Below are 20,104 nucleotides of genomic sequence, written 5' to 3' on the forward strand. Positions count from 1 at the left end.
TGTTCTAGTCTGAAGCAAAAGAAGTTACTGGTTCGTATCTTCTAAGGTTTCGAGTACTTTTTCTTGAGGACTCACATGTGATTTTATCACACAGTTCTTATTTCAGGGGGGCACTGTACACCTTCACATTCTAACTTTACTTTCTAACTCCTCCACTAACTTCAAATCAAGTCTCTAAAACAGAAATACTTTACCTGCCTTCACTGTAGTAAAAAGGGGACTCAGTGGCTGAATTTCAAGCTCTTGACGGACTAGTCAAACTACAACTAGAGCAACAGGCTCTCTCTACACTAGTGTAACAGATGGTCATGCTGTCAACAGCCCTTTATCAGGGCTGATTTTATTTTTTAAGTGGTGCTGCCACAGTCCTAATAATGAGGATTGGAGGAAGAGGGAGGAAGAGAAGGAATAAATTTCCTTTACCCACCAAACAGCTGAAACTAGATGGCAAACTACATCATTTTTTATTAACAACCATTAAGTATTCAAAGTGATAAAAAGCAAGGACCTCCATCCAAGATTACTCAGCAAAGCTATCATTTAGAATTGAAGGGCAGATAAAGTGCTTTCCAGACAAGGTAAAGCTAAAGGAGTCCATCATCACCAAGCCCTTATTATGGTATATGCAATGTTAAAGGGACTTATTTAAGAAAAAGATCAAAACTATGAACAGTAAAATGACGACAAACTAGCAGCTATCAACAACTGAACCTAAAAGACAAAAACAAAAAACAAACTAAACAAACAACTAGAACAGGAACAGAATCATAGAAATGGAGATCACATGGAGAGTTATTAGCAGGGAGGGAGGAGGGGGGAGGAGGAGAACGGGGGAAAAGGTACAGGGATTTAGAAGCATAATTGGTAGGTACGAAGTAGATGAGAAGGTTAAGAATAGAATGGGAAATGGAGAAGCCAAAGAACTTATAAGTGTGACCCATGGACATGAACTATGGGGGATAATTGCTGGAGAAAAGGGGGATACCAGGTGGAAGGGGGCAAAGGGGAAAAAACTGGGACAACTGTTAAAAGCATAATCAATAAAATATACTTTAAAAATATGGCTGAGCTGTTTTGCGCTGAATAAAGTTAAAAAAAAAACAAAAACATGGTGGCTGCTGTAAGCTGACATTCATTTGTAACTGCTTCACCCAAATTCCAAACACGGTTAATTACTCCAATGGGAAAAGGTGTCAAACATCACCAGGGAGTGGTTTGCTCTACCCTTGGTAGTTCACTTGTCAGCAGCATTTTTAAAAGACCAGCTCTGGCTTAATGGCAAAATATTCTAGACAGGGGACAACTATTCTAAATAACCTGTCCCTCCTAACTTGAATGCCAAAAGATTTTGAGCCTCCAAAGGTTATGAGTGGCTTATTTAAAACATCAATCAATCTACCCTAAATCCTGACATTTCTTATTTTGTATCCATTTTCAACAATGCCAGAGAATCTTGCTTTTAGTTTTAAGACTCGGAGTTTCACCAAAATTTAAGCGAGTTCAGTGAAACATCTAAGAATAAATTGGTTTTAGGATGGTTAAAACACAACACACACACTTACTTAGAATTTCTACAAAGCTAGCCTTCTAGCTTTTCACGCTTTAGGAAATCATAAGCCATCACTTATTCCTGCTAATGTCCTATTCCTCCAGGTACCATCCAGACAGAGCACCAGTCTCCCCTAATCAACAACAGAAATTCTTAATAGCTTCCTTTGCATCAAACATCCTACACTCCTCAAAAACATATCCTTAAAATGGAATATTCTACTAAATTAAATTTACTAAACCCAAAGCTAAGTGAACATGCAAATACACAAAATGTTAATTTTAACATTGTTTATTTGCACAGAATAATCCCATATTTTCAGGAATAGTTATGAACAGAATTTCTCTTAATTTCTTAATCCAACTGTTTCAATATTTGCCAAAAAAGCAGAAAAGGTGGGTATAAGAAGCAAAAGTTCTATTAAGAAAAGAATCTAAAGTTACTTATTTTGGGTATGTTTACACCTCGACTTCAAATACTATATTAACACACCAGAGTCAAGGTGCTGTAAAGTCCACTGAAACACAATGTGTGACTCTGGTGAAAACACAGTAGAAAAACATTTATTACAGTCTGACTTACTAACTGCTAGCCCTAGGATCTGACAGAAAACATAAAAAAAAAAAACCCAAAAATATCACATAGTGACATTTAAAAAAGAGAGGAGTCAAGTAGCAATAGAGATTGGAAGAAGAGGGAGATGTATCAGTAAGTGAAAAAGAAATACTTCCTTTTACTCCTAAATTTGTCCACCTGGCCAATACTTCCATGAGCTGGGGGCTGGGTCAAAATCTGGGATATAACAGCCCTGAACACAGGGCTTTTAAGATTAACCTGGTTTAAAAAAAAAATAACCCTATTTCTAATAGAAAAAATACCTGACTTGATAGTAAGTTTAAGGACTACACATAACCATTCTTCTTTCTTGCATTGGAGGTGGGTGGAAAGGCGCTTTAAATTATGGGCCTATAATACACACACAAAACTATCATTTTTACATTATCCTTTTTCACACTTAGATGCATCATGACTTGTTTTGGCTCTCTAATGCTTTCACAGAAAAAGCAAAAATCACCTGTCAAGAAACTAAAAATAGCCCTGGCTGGCGTAGCTCAGTGGATTGAGCGCGGGCTGGGAACCAAAGTGTCCCAGGTTCGATTCCCAGCCAGAGTACATTCCTGGGTTGCAGGCCATAAACCCCAGCAACCGCACATTGATGTTTCTCTCTCTTTCTCTCTCTCTCTATCGCCCTCCCTTCCCTCTCTAAAAATAAATAAATAAAATATTAAAAAAAAAAGAAACTAAAAATAGATGCACATAAATAAAACTGCAGCTTATGAAGAAAATATTTGTGACCATTATCAGTTTCTCTGAGCTGGGATATGAAAGGTGGAACTCTCTATTTAGCCAATTCAAAATGGCAAGGATTCAAACCTAAGCCCCGGGAAATGTCAACATCCCAAGTCATGCATTCAACATCTGGTAGCTCCTCCTGTTCACAGTGTCCAGGCAACAGTCACTGTGGAACACCAGACATTTCAGATGGAAGCTCTAGAACAGTTTCTGACTCAAACTCCCCCCACCACATCCCAACACCACACATTTTCCCTCCTACACACAATCTGTTTCTCCTCTCGTGGGCTCCTCACCCTCCCTCAATCTTCAACAGTCCCTGGCTCCATTCGCCAAGTGCCAATTTCCTGATAGGCCCCAGCATTCTCCCAGTCTATTTCCTATTATGCAATATTCCCCCACAGCACTCAGAGCCACCCTGCCAACTCCATCCTCCTCAGGCCTAATTCCTAGCATCACCCCTGTCGGCCTCTACTGCAACTCAAGCAAGACTACATCATTCCACCTTCTCCACCTATTTTTTAGGGTATTTTAACCCTAATTTCCACATTCCTCAGGCTCCCTTCAACACTGTCCATTCCTTCCCGAAGTTGGTAAGTCTAGATGTAGAAATCACCCAGGAAGTAGGTTTGACAAAACATGTATCGGCGAGCACGCGCGTGGGGGTGGGGGAGGCCGGGGGCACCAAGAGAGAAAGAAATACGCATTAGGAGCAGTCTCCGAGAAAAGAGACGTCTCCATTAACTCCCACCCCCAATAAAATTCACAATTCCCTAAACTCCCCAGCAATCAAAATAGTCCCATCACTCTTCAATACCGTTTAAGTCCCACGGCTTCTCTTTCACATTTTCAATTGACCTCACAATCTTCCTGGATTCTACCTGCCTCTCATAATAAGTAATTTCCTCTCTACTTGTAAAGCCCCCTTTCCTTTCCTTTCCTTTCCTCTACTTCCTTTGGTTTCCCTACCCTTCCTTTGATGCATCCCTGACTCTACTTCTTAGTCCTCAACTCGGTTTCCTCCAAGACAGCCAACGTTTTTGACAGCTTCCCTTTTCTCAAGCAAATCAATCTTTTCCTCAGACTACCCTGCCCGCTCAGAAAGCCTTGCTAGTTAGAAGCCCAGCCCTCTGTTCTTACCAGCAGCTCTTAGGACATCCCCAGCTACAGGTAACCTTCTAAGTCTCGCTCATGCTCCCACCGCACAGCCGTCACCAACCCCCTCTCCACGCCGCGCCCTCATTACCTGAGGACGAGGTGCTGGAAGGAACCCCGGCATCCACGAATGAAAACCCCACCGCCGACGTCCCAGAGGCAGACGCCATCTTGGCAGCCCCCTCCCCCTCAGCGGCCTCACTCCCTTTCAATGGGGCTCTTCCTCTTCTCGGAGTCGAATCTTCCCCACGTCTCTTCCCAGAGACCGCGTTCTGACCGTCCCTTCCCGCCCCCTCCGGGGCCTCTCTCAGACACGTCGGGCAGGCTCCTGGACCAGCTCAGGGCCGCACCACTTGGCTGGCATGGGGACAATCCACGTCTCGCACCCTCTCCGCAACTTGAACTGCTTTCTGCGAGAGCTATTTTTCCCTCACAAGGGGGTAGGCTCAAGCCGGCTGCCGAGAACTTCAGTGCGGACCTAACCACACCTAAAAGAACGAGGGGGCGTGAGAAGTCCCGGCAGAGAGAACGCCCCCTCCCCCTCCGCCTAGCCACAGCCTGTTTATCACCCAACTCCACAGCTCCACTCCGGGTGGCCAGCGAAGTCTGGACACTGCGCATGCGCTCAACCTAGTGTTCCATCCCACACAATGAGGCGGGGAGGGCTTGAGAGGAGCAAAGCCAATCCAGGGGCTACTAGTGGTCACATGATGCGGGTGCCTCACAGCCTAACGAATCCTGGGTTGAATACTTAAGCGCCCGGGACTGCAGACAGCCCCTACGGTGGCTCGGTGGGTCAATTTAATTTCGTTCTTTGAACGAACTGGGTTGTGTTGCCTGAGTTCATTATGTGTTGGCTCGGCGGTCCCTCTCAATTTTACATCCGGATATCCCGACAGATGTTCTAGGGTCAAGTCAGGGACTTGAAGCAGTCGAATATAATAAGCCACAATAAACCATCACATGCCACCAAGTATACTTCCGGCTCCACTGTCTCGTTTACTATTTAGTTTAACGCGCCTGCGTGTCTTGCCTTCCTCAGACATTCGAAACAGATCTACACTTTGTTTGCCTCAAGCGCAATGCTGGGCATAGTGATAGAGTTCAGAAAATATTTGACGAATGGATGAAGACATGTCAAAAGAGACAAGGAAAGTGTTCAGACCATATCACAATCTTCCCACGATCCAAGCCCTTAGCTTCTGTTATCTATGCTCCAAAGGGCATGGAGACATACAGAGAAACTGTCCTTTGAAGTCTAGTCTTTGTACTAACCTGCACTTAACAAAGTACCCTGAAGGTTGTGACTCTCGTAGGGATCTGAAGACCTGTTTTTCTCTAAAAAGACTGAACTGCTGGAGAGCAACCACTGTATTCTGTTCACTCTTGCATCTTCAGCTACTTCGATGATGTGACTTTGTACATGTTAGAGCCTCAATAATTATTTGTGGAATGAATAAATGAAGAAGAATGGGGGCGAAATTCTAGGTATGGTAGCCCCCAAGATAGCCTGGTTATCCTCTATGCAGATTCTGTCTGGGTCCTCAAAAAGGAACCTAGGACCTGGCTCCAGAGACTATCCCAAGGCACTGACCACTCGCTGCCTTTTATCCCTCTCTCATTAAGATCTAAAATAATTGCTTCCCTGCTGCCACCTGCTGGATTATTTATTCATCTTCATTTGGATAATGAAGGCTAGGCAAACTTGCATTTCTAATTCCATAGCAATGGAATTGGGTAGCGCTGAAGTATTTTATGATTGCCTATACCTACGCCCCCCACCACTGAACTAAACAGTACAAAAGCTAGACAGGTGAGGACACACTGTCTAGCATAGGATTTGGCTTATAGATATTCAACAATTATTTGTGTAATAAATTATCCTTGTTTCCATAAAAGACATGGAGTTGCTACCATTTCTTGAGTTATTTTAGAATTCAGCTACAGAGGTAAAGCTGTTTCTGATTTTAAAACTGGAAATAGACCAATCATTAATTCACTATGGCAGTATGTCAAACAGGGAGTTTTCTCCCTGGGATTTGATCTATGAAGTTGATTTCAGTTGTCCCAAAAGAAGAAATCCCTATTTTACAGCTTCTTACGGGTCTTCATTTCTCCTGTGGGGACCAGAAAGTGGCTACTGTTATCCTACTACCTTGTGTTATGTCATTCTGTTTACTTGTTTGTTTCCCTCATAAGACTGAATATTTCAGGGCAAAGATTACATCTTATCTGCTTTTATATCTCAAGGAACTGGAATAGTGCCTTGAACAGAGTAGGTACTCAATACGTGTCTCCTGAATATATGAATGGATGAAGGCAAAATTCAAAAAGGTGGGCTAGTGGTGTCTCCCATCTTTTCTCCCTAAATCTTGTCTCTGCTCCTGCTCCCACTCAATCGCTGGAGTGCTTTGAGTCATGAAGCCACTGTTGCCCAGTAACATTCCTGGCATAGCAGAACATCAGTGACATTACTGGGTGTGGAAGTGGGAGCAGAACAAGACATGTTGGCTTGGTGCCTCCAAGGAAATGGAAAAGGGAGTTCACCAATATGGACTTTGGAAAAGGGGAGTCAATCTGGTGATCTCAGAATAGGGCCACATATACAGATTTAAAGGACATAGTGCACACACACAATGCTTTATTAAAGTGAACTTCATGTCTTACAACAGTCCCTAAGGCCAGACTGGAGGGGCTAGGGGCTACCAAGATCAATGTTGAGGCAAAATAAGAGGATGGGTACCTAATTCATTCAATTAGCCGTTCATTAATTCATTCACTGAATTAACATTAGCCCCATCGATGTCCCAGGCACTATGAGGGTTCCCGGTATATACAGATGAAGATAAACTCCCTGTCCTCAAAAAGATAACAGAGTAATGAGAGAGGCAGACACATAAATCATTAGAAAAAACATAATAGGTGCCATCATAGAATATATACAAGTACTATGGCTTGACATCCATATTTTCTGAATTTAAAAAAATGAGAAGAAACATTGACACATAGTCTTGACAATATCGCAGACTATTTGAAATTGGGACACTTCTAAAGAATAAAGGAGGTGTGATTTCCACGGTTATGAGAACTGTGCTGGGAAGAGAGGAATAGGTGTGCAAAAAGACTCACTCTCCTATAGAATTATAATTTTCCAAATAGACAAGAAAGAAAAGGGATTCTAAGGAGAAAGAACAGCATGGATGCATGACAGAGAATTGGGCATTAGGGAGTGATGCTAGAATAAGATGATGTGGCAGGAGGTGAGGGTAAAAAGGCAGGGAGAGGCTAAATATGAAGGCTCTTGAGTGTCATGTTATCACCTATTAAACGTCTCTTTGCATACTAGTTTACAAGGATTATATCTCTCAACCTTCTCAACAACCTTCAGAAGTAGGTATTATTATTATTGGCCCCCACCTGACAGATAAGAAAACTGAGATTCACAGAGGTAAAGCAACTGCCCAAAGTCACAAGCTAGAACCTCTAAGTTCAAACTCCAACTCAGGTCTGGTTAGTGCTAAGGCTCTGCTCTTAGCTATACTACTATTCTGCCTCAAAGATTTTGGACTTTATCCTGTAGATGACAGGGAACCATTATTGATATTTGAGCAGAAGAGTAATGAAGTCTGAGTTTTTAGAAAGGTTCCTATTGGTTAGCAGAATGAAAAATGAACTGGAGCAAAGAAAGACTGGCCTCTTCTAAATGAAAATGTGTTGATTCCCGAATTCTGGACTTAAGATAAAAGGGGAGCGTCACGAGTCTAAGCATCACAAGCCAGGTCTGCACAAGTCAGGGCGGGGAGCTTGGGGGTGGTGTCTGTGCAGGAGTGGGCGGGGTTGAAGAGAAAACCCGGTTTAGGGGGCGGGACTAGGATCCCCCTCGGCGCTCTGCTGCTTCTGCCTGTAGACGACGGGCTTCCGCCGCCGCCTGCCACCCGCAGGTAGTGGTGCGGAGCGCCGAGCTCCGAGAACGGCGCTGGGTGAGGGGCTGCTGGTGGCCGCGCAGCCTCGGTAGGCGATATGAGTTTGGCTGGCGGCCGGGCTCCCCGGAAGACCGCGGGGAATCGGCTTTCTGGGCTTCTGGAGGCCGAGGAGGAAGATGAATTCTACCAGACGACTTATGGGGGTTTCACGGAGGCAAGAGCCGGGCCCAGAAAGAGGGAGGGAAAGAAGCTAAAAGGAGTCCTGAAGGGAGAAACCTCGGACAAAGAAGGGGGCGGGGAATAGAGAGGAGCCTTTGCAGTTGAAATCTCCGGACTGGGTGGGCGAGTCGTGGGGTGCGGGGGAGATACAGTGGAGTCCTAGAAGGGAGAGAGCTCTGGACGAAGCAGGGGTGGGAAAGCTGGGAGCACCCCATAGTATGGCAGAAACCTCCTGTTTCTCTAGGTTTCTCTAGTTGAATATCTCACCGCACACCTGTCTAGCACGCGTGAGGCCCATCGTCATCACGCGGTATATACGTGTTGGTCCACTACCCAGAATAGAGGGCCTTAGCCTACTCTCTTTTAGCTTTCAAATATCAATGTAAACGTCTTAGATAACCCTTCCTTGACTGTCCAAAAAACTGTCCTCATTTATTATCTTCATAGAACATTTCACTTTGTAATTAGATTTGATTTGCTTGTTTATGTTTTCGTATTAGTTTGTAAGCTCTGTAGGGTTAGAGATGGTCTGTTTTGCTCAACAGTATACATTCAGTGCCTAGTCCAGTGTCTGGATTGGGTTGACATTTGTTAAATTTGTATTGAATGAATCTATCCATTGTGTAAATGTGTGTTGAGCACCTACAGCAAGCCATGCACAGTGATAGGCTTTAGCAATACAATATTAAAAACACTACTTTGTCCCTATATATTTCAGACCCCAGTGGGGAGCTATCTGGGTTAACACTTTAAAGTGTGTGGGTAAAATAAGTGGTTAGCATAGGGTGCTATGGGAACACATGGGAGCCAGAGTTGTTAGTTGGATGGGGGGAACATATGTTCAAGCTGAAGACACTATGAAAAGTAGGCCTTGACTGGGTGAAGAGCAACAGAATTGGGAACTGGGAAAGGAGAAAGGTTAGTCCACTAAGTGGGTGGGGCAGAATGTGTAAAGGCCCTGATCCAGGTCCCGGACCTGCACATCTGCTCTCATTCTCTAGACCTGAAGGAGAATAAAGATTGGTAAAGATGGAGGGAATAGGCATGGGCCAGAACACGCAGGGCCTTGTGAGCCATGGTAGGGTTAAGGAGCTTTGCTCTTCACCCAGAGGATTGAGGGAATGATCAAATTGACACTTTAGAAGGATCACTGTGTAATAAAGAGAATGGTTTGAGGCAGGCAGTGAGTGTAGGGAATCATGGACAGGAGAGTTCAAGAGAAATTAAGGCAGTCGAGTCCACAGGACTTGGTGACTGACTGGGAGTCATAACTTACACAACCCTAACCAGCTAGTTTAAAATAGAACTTTCTCATCCCTCTTCTAAAAGTCATCCTATTCCTGTCATTTTACAAGTCATTATTTAATATGTACCCGTCATGCTTCCAAAAAGGATTTAAGGAGGCTTACCATATAAACAAAAAGTAGGAACAGTAAAAATAGAGACAGATCAGAAGTAATTGTACCAGGAGCTTCTGCATAAATGGTAATAGCAATTGATATTAAATTTAGCTGTGAGAGTCCTGGCAGTCAAATCCTAAATTTCTTTTTTTAGTAAGAAAGCAGCATATAAGTTCTTTAAAAGAGACAAAACTTGTTCAGCATTAAATCCTAGGGAGAATCACCTCCTAATGTATAAGATATAAAATAACAGGGGTTTGGTAGATGATGTAAAAACATTCTCTTATCTAGTCATGTCTATTAACGGCCCTCAATAAAAGCCAAAGGAATGGCAGTAAATCCGTAACTTAGTGAAAGCATTTTGATTGGGCACTAACCTAATGTGTAATTGAACTACTTCCCTCTGGTGATGTGACTTAATACCAGTTTAGAGCTGAGGGGATTAATGCGCTCCCAGGCTGTCTTTCACAAACATCATTTGGGAGGAAATGATGGTCATCAGTGCAAGATAGAACGCTGGCAGGCTTGGAGTATCAACTGTCTCTGTCATTTGCTTGCTTTGTCAGTGTGTGTACCAAGATTAGCCCATTAGTCTGCATCATTGATTGAAGAGAGCCACATGTTTCAGGTGCCACACCCACCCAGTCAACTCCTCTGCCCCTAGTGCATTTTTGCCCTTTCTTTTCTGACATGGCCACCATCCTAACCCTAATCTGCATCACTTCAGGTCTAGGCTGTACTCCATGTTCTCTACTCCAGCCCATCTAATCACCTCCAGTTTGTACAACACCCACTGTGCACAGTTTTCCTCTCCCATCAAGTCTTCAGTGGCTCCCCACTCTACAGACTGGATTTTTGCAGTGTATAACACACTCCCATGTGTAATGTGCATCCATGTTTTCGGCCCAAACTTTCAGGAAAAAATCTTTTGTTTTAATTTTTTAGTTCAATTATTTATTTTAATTTAGATACTTGTTTTTGGCATTATAAAGGAATTTTAGCATTTTGAACTTGCAAATATTGTTAATTGCTTTCTAGAGTTACACTTTTAATGCATAAGCATAAATAGAATGGAAAACATTTATATAGATATGGAATTAGTACTACCCATGTATAATGTGCACCCTTATTTTTCCCTCAAAAACTTGGGCAAAAAGGTACACATTATGCATGGCAAAGTATAGTAGTAGTAATACCCAACTGTTTTTCTGTCCCACCACACCTGAGGAGTAAGACATTTCTCAGTAACTTTGGTTTACTTCAACAATGATTATTAATGCTGGGACAAGTAAGGAGAGGATTGAGAACCACTGGCCTGAAAGTTAAAGTCATAACTTTATTAACCTGACACTTAAGTTTCTCTATAGATTAATCGATTGTTTTCAAATCTTATAGCCCTGTAGGGTATCAGTTAATGTTGGAAGGAGGTTATCTTGGAGCCAAATACAGTCAGCTAGGAAGACTTCTTACTAGAGGTAAAGCTCTGCTTTACTTGGGTCTAAATCCTTATTCCATAAACATGCTATACACAGTCCTGCCTCTGCTTTGTTCCTGCTAGTCTGTCTACCCATAATTCCCTCTTTCCTCCTGGCTGTCTAAATACTACCAGTATTTTAAACCGTGGCTCAAGTTCTCTTCACTTTTAACAGTCTAAAACAGGAGTGTGTACACTACAAACTACTAGACAAATCTGGCTCATTACCTGTTTTAATCTGGCTCTTTACAGAAAAAGTTTGCCAACCCTTAATCTAAAGGAATGCAGCCTGAAATTTAAACCTTCCTTGGCCACCAGTCCATAGCAAGTATGGCTTCCTCTGAACACCTGTAACATGATATTGCCATCTGGTACTTCATATGTTGCCTTGTATTAACCTCCTTTTATATTTATGTTCTGCCCTCTACTGGACTGTAAGACCCCTTAAGGTGGAGACCAAAACATATCTTTTTGTACCCCACCACTTATCATGGTGTGCTATTGGTAAAGAACAGTCAGTTGATGTTGGAAGGGGTGGTGCCAGAGCTAAAGGCCATCAGCTAGGAAGGTTTCTTTCCAGAGGAAAATGGATGGGTGGGTTGGGAAGGAGAGTGGGGCAGTCCTGTCAAGAAAGCAAAGAGATGCTGTTCTTCCTGGAGGGACATTAATGACTCTGATGCCAGTGAGAACCTCATCTCCCTACGTCCTCAGGAATCAGGAGATGATGAATATCAAGGGGATCAGTCAGACACAGAGGATGAGGTGGACTCTGACTTTGACATTGATGAGGGGGATGAACCATCCAGTGATGGAGAAGCAGAAGAGCCAAGAAGGAAGCGCCGAGTAGTCACCAAAGCCTATAAGGTACAGGGGAAGTCCTGGTTTTCTTGGACTTCCCTAATTCCTGTTTTCCCTCCCATCAGGTCCCAGTACTCCCTGTACCAGTCCCATTTCCTCCGGTGCTAGTTTTCTCTCAAGATTCTCATCTCCTTTCTCCTTATCTCTCTGTTCCTTGGTGTCTGATACCAATCTGTTCCCAGGAGCCTCTCAAGAGCTTGAGGCCTCGCAAGGCCAGCACCCCAGCTGGTAGCTCTCAGAAGGCCCGAGAAGAGAAGGCACTGCTACCTCTAGAACTCCAGGATGATGGCTCTGACAGTGAGTGGGGATGTTTGGGTAAATTGACAAAACTGGAATATGATGATAAAAGTATCAGTGTCAAATTTGCTGAAGTTGATAACTGTACTATGGTTATATAAGGAAAATCCTTATTCTTAGGAAATATACACAAGTATTTAGGGATGGAGAGTCATGATGCGTGCAACTTAACTGATTATTCAGAAAAAATAAATTATATAACACATACAATGCAGATGGGGCAAAATGTTAACAGTGATCTGGGTAAAGCATACATGGGTGTTCTTTGTGCTACTGCAACTTTTTTGTAAGTTTGAAATGATTTCCAAAACAAAGTTTTAAAATAAGAAAAAAAAATAAGGAGGTAGACATGAAGTCAAAGATTTCTTCCCCTCTGATATCCTTTCCAGGCCGGAAGTCCATGCGTCAGTCTACAGCTGAACATACACGACAAACATTCCTGCGGGTACAGGAAAGGCAGGGCCAGTCACGGCGGCGAAAGGGGCCCCACTGTGAGCGGCCACTGACCCAGGAGGAGCTGCTCAGGGAGGCCAAGATCACAGAGGAGCTCAACTTACGTTCACTTGGTCAGTGTATGGTTTGAGAACAGTGGATAGAGGGGCTGAGGAGCATGAGAAAAGTGGAGGGCCCAAAGAACTGGAAAGGTGGAGATTTGGGAGAAGGGAGTCAGAAGAAAAAACTGGGGATAATAAATGATTAGGAACAAAGAACTAGGGAGTTATAAAGTCTCTGAGAACAAATATGTTGAGGTACTCTGGTATAAAATAAGGGTTGTATAGAACTGAGTTCAAATGCTAGTTCTTCTGTTTAGTTGCTATAAGACTGCAGGCGAATTACTTAACTTACTTGCATCTTGCTTTCTTTGTTGACAATTGGGGTAGTAATGTCTATTTTAATGATCAGGAGAATTAGAAATTCAGTAGAATCAGTTCATGAGATAAATTGCTCTAACGTAAACAAATGTTTAAATCTCTTCAGTTTATGTGCTATTGGGTACACAATCGTGTATAATATATTGTACAAAAACATACCTTCTTTTGTATGGTTAGTCTCAAATCATAAGAGGGTACACAATAATCAGAGGGGACAGAAGATTTCATATACTCACTCTGGGTCACACTTTCATTGAGTAAAATAGTGAAGTAACAGATGGAATCACCTATAATGTTGATTTTCTCCATTTCTCTGAATCTTTCTCTCTCTTTTTTTTTTTAAGATTTTATTTTTTTAGAGAGATGGGAAGGGAAGGAGAAAGAGAGGGAGAGAACATCAATGTGTGGTTGCCTCTCCTGAGCCCTGCAGTGAGGACCTGGCTGCAACTCAGGCATGTGCCCTGACTGGGAATTGAACCTGCAGGCTTTTGGTTTGCAGGCCCGTGCTCAGTCCACTGAGCTACACCAGTCAGGGCTTTCTCTCTCTCTCTCTCTTTTTTTTTTTGACAAGCATATATAATTGAAAATGCATAACCCAAATGTGATTTCACTATAGAGTGGAAGATTGTTTACCTACACTATCTGGGGTCCAAGCCATTCCAGTTTAATGATAGTTTTGAAATTTAGACAACTTAACTGCAGAGACCACAGTGATTGAGAAAAGATTTAGTTCCTTTCCAACATCTTCAAAGTGTATTCTCATGACTTTTTTTTCCCCATCATATTGGCTTCAAAATGAGAAATCTTTGTTTTGTTATAAGATTTTATTTATTTATTTTTAGAGAGAGGGGAAGGGAGGGACAAAGAGAGGGAGAGAAACATTGATCAGCTGCCTCTCACACACCCCGACTAGGACTGGACCTGCAACCCAGGCATGTGCCTTCACTGATAATTGAACCAGGGACCCCTCACCTCGTGGGACAACACCCAACCAACTGAGGCACACGAGTCAGGGCAAGAAATGTAATCTTTATCAGTCAAACATAAATGACTGAGAACCATCACAAACAATGAGATCACCTCAATGTCCCTGATTTCAATCTGCATTCTTTGACTACCTTGATTAGTTCAGACCACTGTCAGGAGAATGACTCCCAGGCTTCTGACATCAGTAGCTGACGTAGGCAACCCCACAGGGGCATGTTCAGCAGTAAGTCCACTTTTGAACATGATGAATTTGAAGCATCTGTGAGCAATTTATACAGTGCAGGGAGGTCAGTTAAACACACAAATTTGGTGCTCAAACAACAGTTCTAGGCCAGAAATATAAATTTGGAAGTGTTTAGAATATGGTAGTAATTGATGACATTAGAGAAAGCATAGAGTGAGAAGAAAAGGCAGGCCCAAGAGAGTCCTGTAAACTCCAAAATGTAATGGTCTACCCTGACTGGTATAACTCAGTGGGATGGGCGTCCTGCAAACCAAATGGTCACTGGTTCGATTCCTAGTCAGGGCATATGCCTGGATTGCGGGCCAGGTCCCCAGTGAGGGGCATGTAAGAGGCAACCAATTGATCTTCCTCTCTTTCTCCCTTCCTTCCCACTCTCTAAAAATAAATAAATAAAATCTAAAAAAAATAAATGTGATGTCTTTTTTAATTTAATTTTTTTAGTAAAAAATTAAAAAGGGGGGAGGGAAGGAGAAAGAGAAGGAGAGAAACATCAATGTGTGGTTGCTTTTTGTGTACCCCCTACAGGGAACCTGGCCTGCAACCCAGGCATGTGTCCCTAAGGGGAATCGAACTGGTGACCCTTTGGTTCTCAGGCCCACACTCAATCCACTGCGCTATACCAGCTGGTCTTGTACAAAAGGAGAAGCTCAGAGAAGAACCTATGGTGTGGCCAGAGTGTTGGAGGACTCCAGAAGAGTTTGTCTTAAGAATGCCAAGGAAACAGTGTTCCCAAAGAGAGTAGTAACTGCTGAATGCTTATGAAATGCCAGTTAAGGGGGAGAACTGAGAAGTGCCCATTGGTTTTGGTGACATGGATGTCAGAGATGACCTTAAGGAGCTCTTTTTGAGTGCCAAACCATGTTGAAATTGGTTGGGAAGCCAAACTTCGTAAGTTTGGCTATGAAGGGTAGGAGAGGCACTAGAAGCTATGGTGGGGGGCAGGGTGTCTGGGGTCAAGATAGAATTTGGCCCTATTTTTCTTTCTTTTGTTTTAAGATTTTATTTATTTAATCTTTTTTTAGAGAGGGAAGGGAAGGAGAAAGAGAGAGAGAGAGAGAGAAAAACATCAATGTGCAGTTGCCTGGGGGTCATGGCCTGCAACCCAGGCATGTACCCTGACTGGGAATCGAACCTGCAACACTTTGGTTCGTAGCCCACACTCAAGCCACTGAGCTACACCAGGCAGGGTGCCCTATTTTTCTTTTCTTCAAAGATAGAGGGACTGTATATTTGATGAGCTGCAGCTGAGTTTAATTAGAGAAAAAATAGTGAATAATGAAGGTAGTTAATAGTGAAGGTGTTTGAAGCAGTGAGTGGTGAAATGGGGGAAAGGTGATGGGGCTAAAGCACAGGTGGAAGAATTGGCCAAAGTTAAGAGGAAGGGAGGGTGGGTGGCTTATAGCTGTAGGTTTGTAAATCCAGAGCAGGACATTGCAGTGGTTTCCATCTGATATCCCTTAGGCACTATCATCTATCAGGTGTCAGAGGTAGAGTTGGAAGCTTCAGAAGCGTGAAGAGTATTTTAAGTATTGTAGAGATGGGATCATCTGCTGGTGGCAGGGGTCTATTGAAGTTTGAGACCACGAATGTGTGGTGGTTCCATTTGACCTGTTGTATAATTTTTCTCTAATAGCACTCAGCAATCCAGGCCTGGGTATGGGAGTTTACATTGACAAAGAATGACTAAAATTATAGGTTGAGGAATCTTAGCCCCATTTAAAAAGGAAAACAAGCCCTGGCTGATGTGGCTCAGTGGATTGAGTGCCGGCCTATGAACTAAAGGGTCACCAGTTTGATTCCCAGTCAGGGCATATGCCTGGGTTGTGGGCCAGATCCCCAGTAGGGGGCGTGCAAGAGACAACCACACATTGATGTTTTTCTCCCTTTCTTTTTCCCTTTCCCTCTCTAAAAATAAATAAATAAAACCTAAATAAAAATAAAAAGGAGAACAAAGGCTGGAAGGGGCTGATAGAATGAGGAGAACCCATGTACAACAGGTGCTGAAGTAGAAGAACAGAGATATCTGCAGGGTAGTGGAGCAAACAGACCTGAAGGATAGTATGTTGTGGTCAGAACCTGGATGTATGGTTTTGAATTATTTCAGAGCTGGGGCAGTTTCAGGCGTCGACAAAGTCTAGGCTGTGGCTATAGCATAATGGAGTAACTAATGAATGTATCATGGACATACCTTGTTAAGAGGTGAGGTTGTAGCCCTAACTGGTGTGGCTCAATGGATTGAGCACTGGTCTGTGAACCAAAGGGTCATTGGTTCAATTCCCAGTCAGGGCACATGCCTGGGTTGTGGGCCAGGTCCCTGGTGGGGGATGCATAAAAGGTAGCCACACATTGATCTTTCTCTCCCTCTCTTTCTCCCTCTTTTCTCCTCTGTAAAAAATAAGTAAAATTTTTTTTAAAAAAGAGAGATGAGGTTATAAAGAAATTAGGGGTGTGGTGTTGAAGGGGCTACCTGTGTGTACTTTGAAGTTACCAGGGTGACTGAAATGACAAGAGTTGGGAACCATTGCCAAAGTCTTCCATGAGTGAGGGGGTGACTGTGACTAAGAAGGAGAGAAGGTAAGCTGGATTGTGGGCTCAGGTCTCAGAAGAGAAGGGAGTGTGTAGGTGGGTAGAAGAGCAGTGATCTGAAAGCTTCAGTGTGGGGCTCAGTAGGACACAGGCGTATCGCGCGTGGGATGTGAGAGGATGAGCAGCCTCTACCAGTGGGCTGCAGGGAGCGTGGTGGCCCCGGTGGGTGACAGGTTTCTGGCAAGACATGTTGTGAAAGGAATGCTCAGTGAGGGAGACTGTAAATGAATTGGCTGATTATATAGAGAGCATGAGTTCTGAGAGTGCAAGGAAGTGTTCGAGAAAAGGAGGGTGGGAAGGTTGGCTCCAGGGAAAGAAAACAGTATTATCAGGCAGAATTTGAGTACGCAAGAGGTTAAGTTACTTGAGGGGTTTCTAGAGGACTCTTCTGGTTAGACTTTATTTAGAGGTTTGTGTTCACAGTACTCACATTTAACAAGGAAACAGAAACTTGGAGTTAATTCAGAGGAAAGGAATCAGGAATATTTTGATTTGTGTATGCATTGACATATTTGTTGAGTGCCTGTGATGTGTGGAATGCTGCATGACTTGGATAATTTGTAGGTAATATGATGTCCTGGCTGCTGTGGCTCAGTGGATTGAACGCCTGCCTGCAATCTGGAAGGTCACCGGTTCAATTCTGGTCAGGGCACATGCCTAGGTTACGGGCCAAGTCCCCAGTTAGGGGTGTGTGAGAGGCAACCGATTGCTGTTTCTCTCACATGTTAATGTTTGTCTCCCTCTACATCTCCCTCACTTCCCCTCTCTCTAAAAGTAAATAAATAAAAATCTTAATTTGTAGGTAATATGAGCCATAGTCACTGCCCATAAAGAGAAGACATATATACAACAGTAAACTTCCATAGAGCAGTGTCGTAGGGTCCACCAGGGGGACTGTGGTGTAGTAGAGAGGTGTGCCTGAAAGGAGCAATTATTCAGTTCAGCTGCGTGTGAGAATGCAGACCCAGGGTTGCCAGATTTTCTTACAATTTTTTAAGAGACATCAGAAATCTCTGTATTTAAAGTAATTATCTAATTTTTAATGTCAACAACTAATTCAGATTTTTCTCTCTTTTTTTAAGATTTTATTAATTTTTAGGGGGGGAGGAGAAAGAGAGGGAGAGAAACATCAATGTGTGGTTGCCTCTCACATGTCCCCTACTGGGGACCTGACCCGAAACCCGGGCATGTGCCCTGACTGGGAATCGAACTGACGACACTTTGGTTCGCAGGGCATGCTCAATCCACTGAGCTACACCAGCCAGGTCAAATTTTTCTTTAAAAAACAATGCGGATCAAACAAAATACTTAAGTGGGCTGCCAGCTTGCGATCTCTGCCATGGACTGTGATAAGTACAGTAACAGAAGAGTGTCTTAGGCTCTGGGATGGCAAAAGGAGGGAGTGACTCAGAGCCATTATTGCATGAGGAATGGTTCAGTGGGATGGGTGTTGTGATCAGCCTGGAAACACATGGACACTGATTTTAACTATTTAAAGGACTGTCGTGTGGAAGACATTAGATTCTGTTCTCTGTGGCCTTAAAAGGTAAAAAAAAAAAAGTGTTATCAGACACTTGCCTATTTCAGCTCAAAATAGGAAGGAACTCTAATGACTAGAGATGCCTAAAGATGTAATCTGCTGCCTGGGATGGGAGCATGTTGACAGGGCAATTGTGGGGAGTATGTGGGGAATTGAACAGGCTCCTCATCAAAGGGTCCCTTCCAACTCTGAAGTCCTGCAGTTTTGGGTGGGCAAGGGGCCAAGTGGACTTGAGAAATGGTGAGCAAAGAGAATTTCAAGAGGGGCAAGCAGAAAATGTTTGAGATGGGAGATGCTAGAGGACCCTGGAGGACTTGGATAATGGGCTTGGTAGGCAGTGACTAGACAGCCAGGAAGATAATTGAGAGATTGTAGGGCAAAACTGGGGTGTGGGAAGAGGGGTAACTGACCATCCTCTCATTCCTTCTTTTGACCTTGAAGAGACATATGAGCGCCTGGAGGCTGACAAAAAGAAGCAGGTTCACAAGAAGAGGAAGTGCCCTGGGCCTACAATCACCTATCATTCGGTGACAGTGCCGCTGGTGGAGCCGGGCCCTAAAGAAGAGAATGTCGATGTGGAAGGGTGAGTGACTCTCTAGAGGGAAAGAGAAGAGAGGTTTCTCCCTTCTCCCAGCTTTATTTTCAGAACCCTACCTCCCTTGCTTTCCTCGCGTAGCTCTCACTGACACTTCAATATATTTCAGATTCTTCTCCCCTTCAGCTCCCTGTCTCTCCCTTGTAGCCTCTTTTCTCCCTCTGTTTTTCCTTCCAGCCCAGCTTTCTTTTTCCGTCTGTCCTTAATAGACTCTCTCAGAATGTCACCCTCACTCTGCCTCCTCCTCTTTCCTCACCTCTCTGATCTCTTTTTTTTTCTCTTGTTTTCTGTCTCACCTCTTTGTGTTTTTCTCTGTCTTTTCCTTCAGACTTGATCCCGCTCCCACGGCTCCCCGTGCCGGGGCTGGACCCGTCATCCCTCCTGCTCGCTGCTCACGCACCTTCATCACTTTCAGCGATGATGCGACATTCGAGGAATGGTTTCCCCAAGTGCGGCCCCCAAAGGTCCCTGTTCGGGAGGTCTGCCCGGTGACCCACCGTCCAGCCCTCTACCGGGACCCTGTTACAGACATACCCTACGCCACTGCTCGAGCTTTCAAGATCATCCGTGAGGCCTACAAGAAGTACATCACTGCCCACGGACTGCCGCCCGCTGCCTCCGCCCTGGGCCCAGGCCCACCACCTCCTGAGCCCCTCCCTGGCTCTGGGCCTCGAGCCTTGCGCCAGAAAATCGTCATCAAATGAAGAGATGTCTGTTTCTTAAAACCTCTTTCCTGCCCAACTCGGGCTCTCAGTGTCCCCCTCCACTCTCCATTTCTCCCTTTGTCATCTCTAATCTTTGCCCAGCCCTTGTCTATATTTCTTTTGCCATCTTTTCCCCTAGTTCCTACTGGTTTTGTTTGTGTTTTTTAATCCAATAAAATAGAAGGATCCCTTTTGTCTGATATCGAATCTAGGGTTGGGGGCAATAAGTATTTGAATACCTGAGTATATGTGGGTCTTTATGTTTGTTTAACAGCTGCCCTTTTTAAATTGTCAAGTATTCATTCCCACCTCCAACTAGATTGTAAACACCTTACTTAGACACAAAAC

The 20,104-nt window shown here is 43.7% G+C and overlaps 2 protein-coding genes across 4 annotated transcripts in view; one reads left to right on the forward strand and one right to left on the reverse strand.

Moving 5' to 3' along the window:
- The window catches only part of PIP5K1A (phosphatidylinositol-4-phosphate 5-kinase type 1 alpha), a 43,763-nt gene extending 39,103 nt beyond the window's left edge, over nucleotides 1–4,660 (reverse strand). For 2 of the 3 annotated variants that reach the window (XM_045816416.1, XM_045816415.1), the window contains exon 1: nucleotides 4,149–4,660. In XM_045816416.1, the coding sequence (XP_045672372.1) occupies nucleotides 4,149–4,227 (79 nt within the window). In that variant the 5' untranslated portion in view covers nucleotides 4,228–4,660. The remainder of the gene's footprint in view (nucleotides 1–4,148) is intronic. The other variant, XM_045816417.1, reaches the window with a different exon arrangement.
- Nucleotides 4,661–7,971: 3,311 nt separating this feature from the next.
- VPS72 (vacuolar protein sorting 72 homolog) lies at nucleotides 7,972–19,949 on the forward strand. Its single transcript, XM_045861784.1, has 6 exons — nucleotides 7,972–8,194; nucleotides 11,785–11,937; nucleotides 12,114–12,228; nucleotides 12,618–12,794; nucleotides 18,899–19,040; nucleotides 19,381–19,949. Exons 1-6 carry the CDS (start codon nucleotides 8,078–8,080, stop codon nucleotides 19,754–19,756), a joined length of 1,080 nt encoding a protein of 359 aa, XP_045717740.1. The 5' UTR covers nucleotides 7,972–8,077; the 3' UTR covers nucleotides 19,757–19,949.
- Nucleotides 19,950–20,104: the final 155 nt, after the last annotated feature.

Source organism: Phyllostomus hastatus, unplaced genomic scaffold, assembly GCF_019186645.2.
Source record: "Phyllostomus hastatus isolate PE091 unplaced genomic scaffold, TTU_PhHast_1.1 phas_scaffold_216, whole genome shotgun sequence".
In the NCBI taxonomy this organism is placed as follows: domain Eukaryota; kingdom Metazoa; phylum Chordata; class Mammalia; order Chiroptera; family Phyllostomidae; genus Phyllostomus; species Phyllostomus hastatus.

What these genes read in the sequence shown, in the direction of transcription:
- VPS72 (XM_045861784.1), top strand. Translation starts at nt 8,078, where the DNA reads ATGAGTTTGGCTGGCGGCCGGGCTCCCCGGAAGACCGCGGGGAATCGG. An exon ending in TAGTCACCAAAGCCTATAAG is followed by an intron (nt 11,938 to 12,113) that starts GTACAGGGGAAG and finishes ATCTGTTCCCAG; the next exon opens with GAGCCTCTCAAGAGCTTGAG. An exon ending in CCAGGATGATGGCTCTGACA is followed by an intron (nt 12,229 to 12,617) that starts GTGAGTGGGGAT and finishes TATCCTTTCCAG; the next exon opens with GCCGGAAGTCCATGCGTCAG.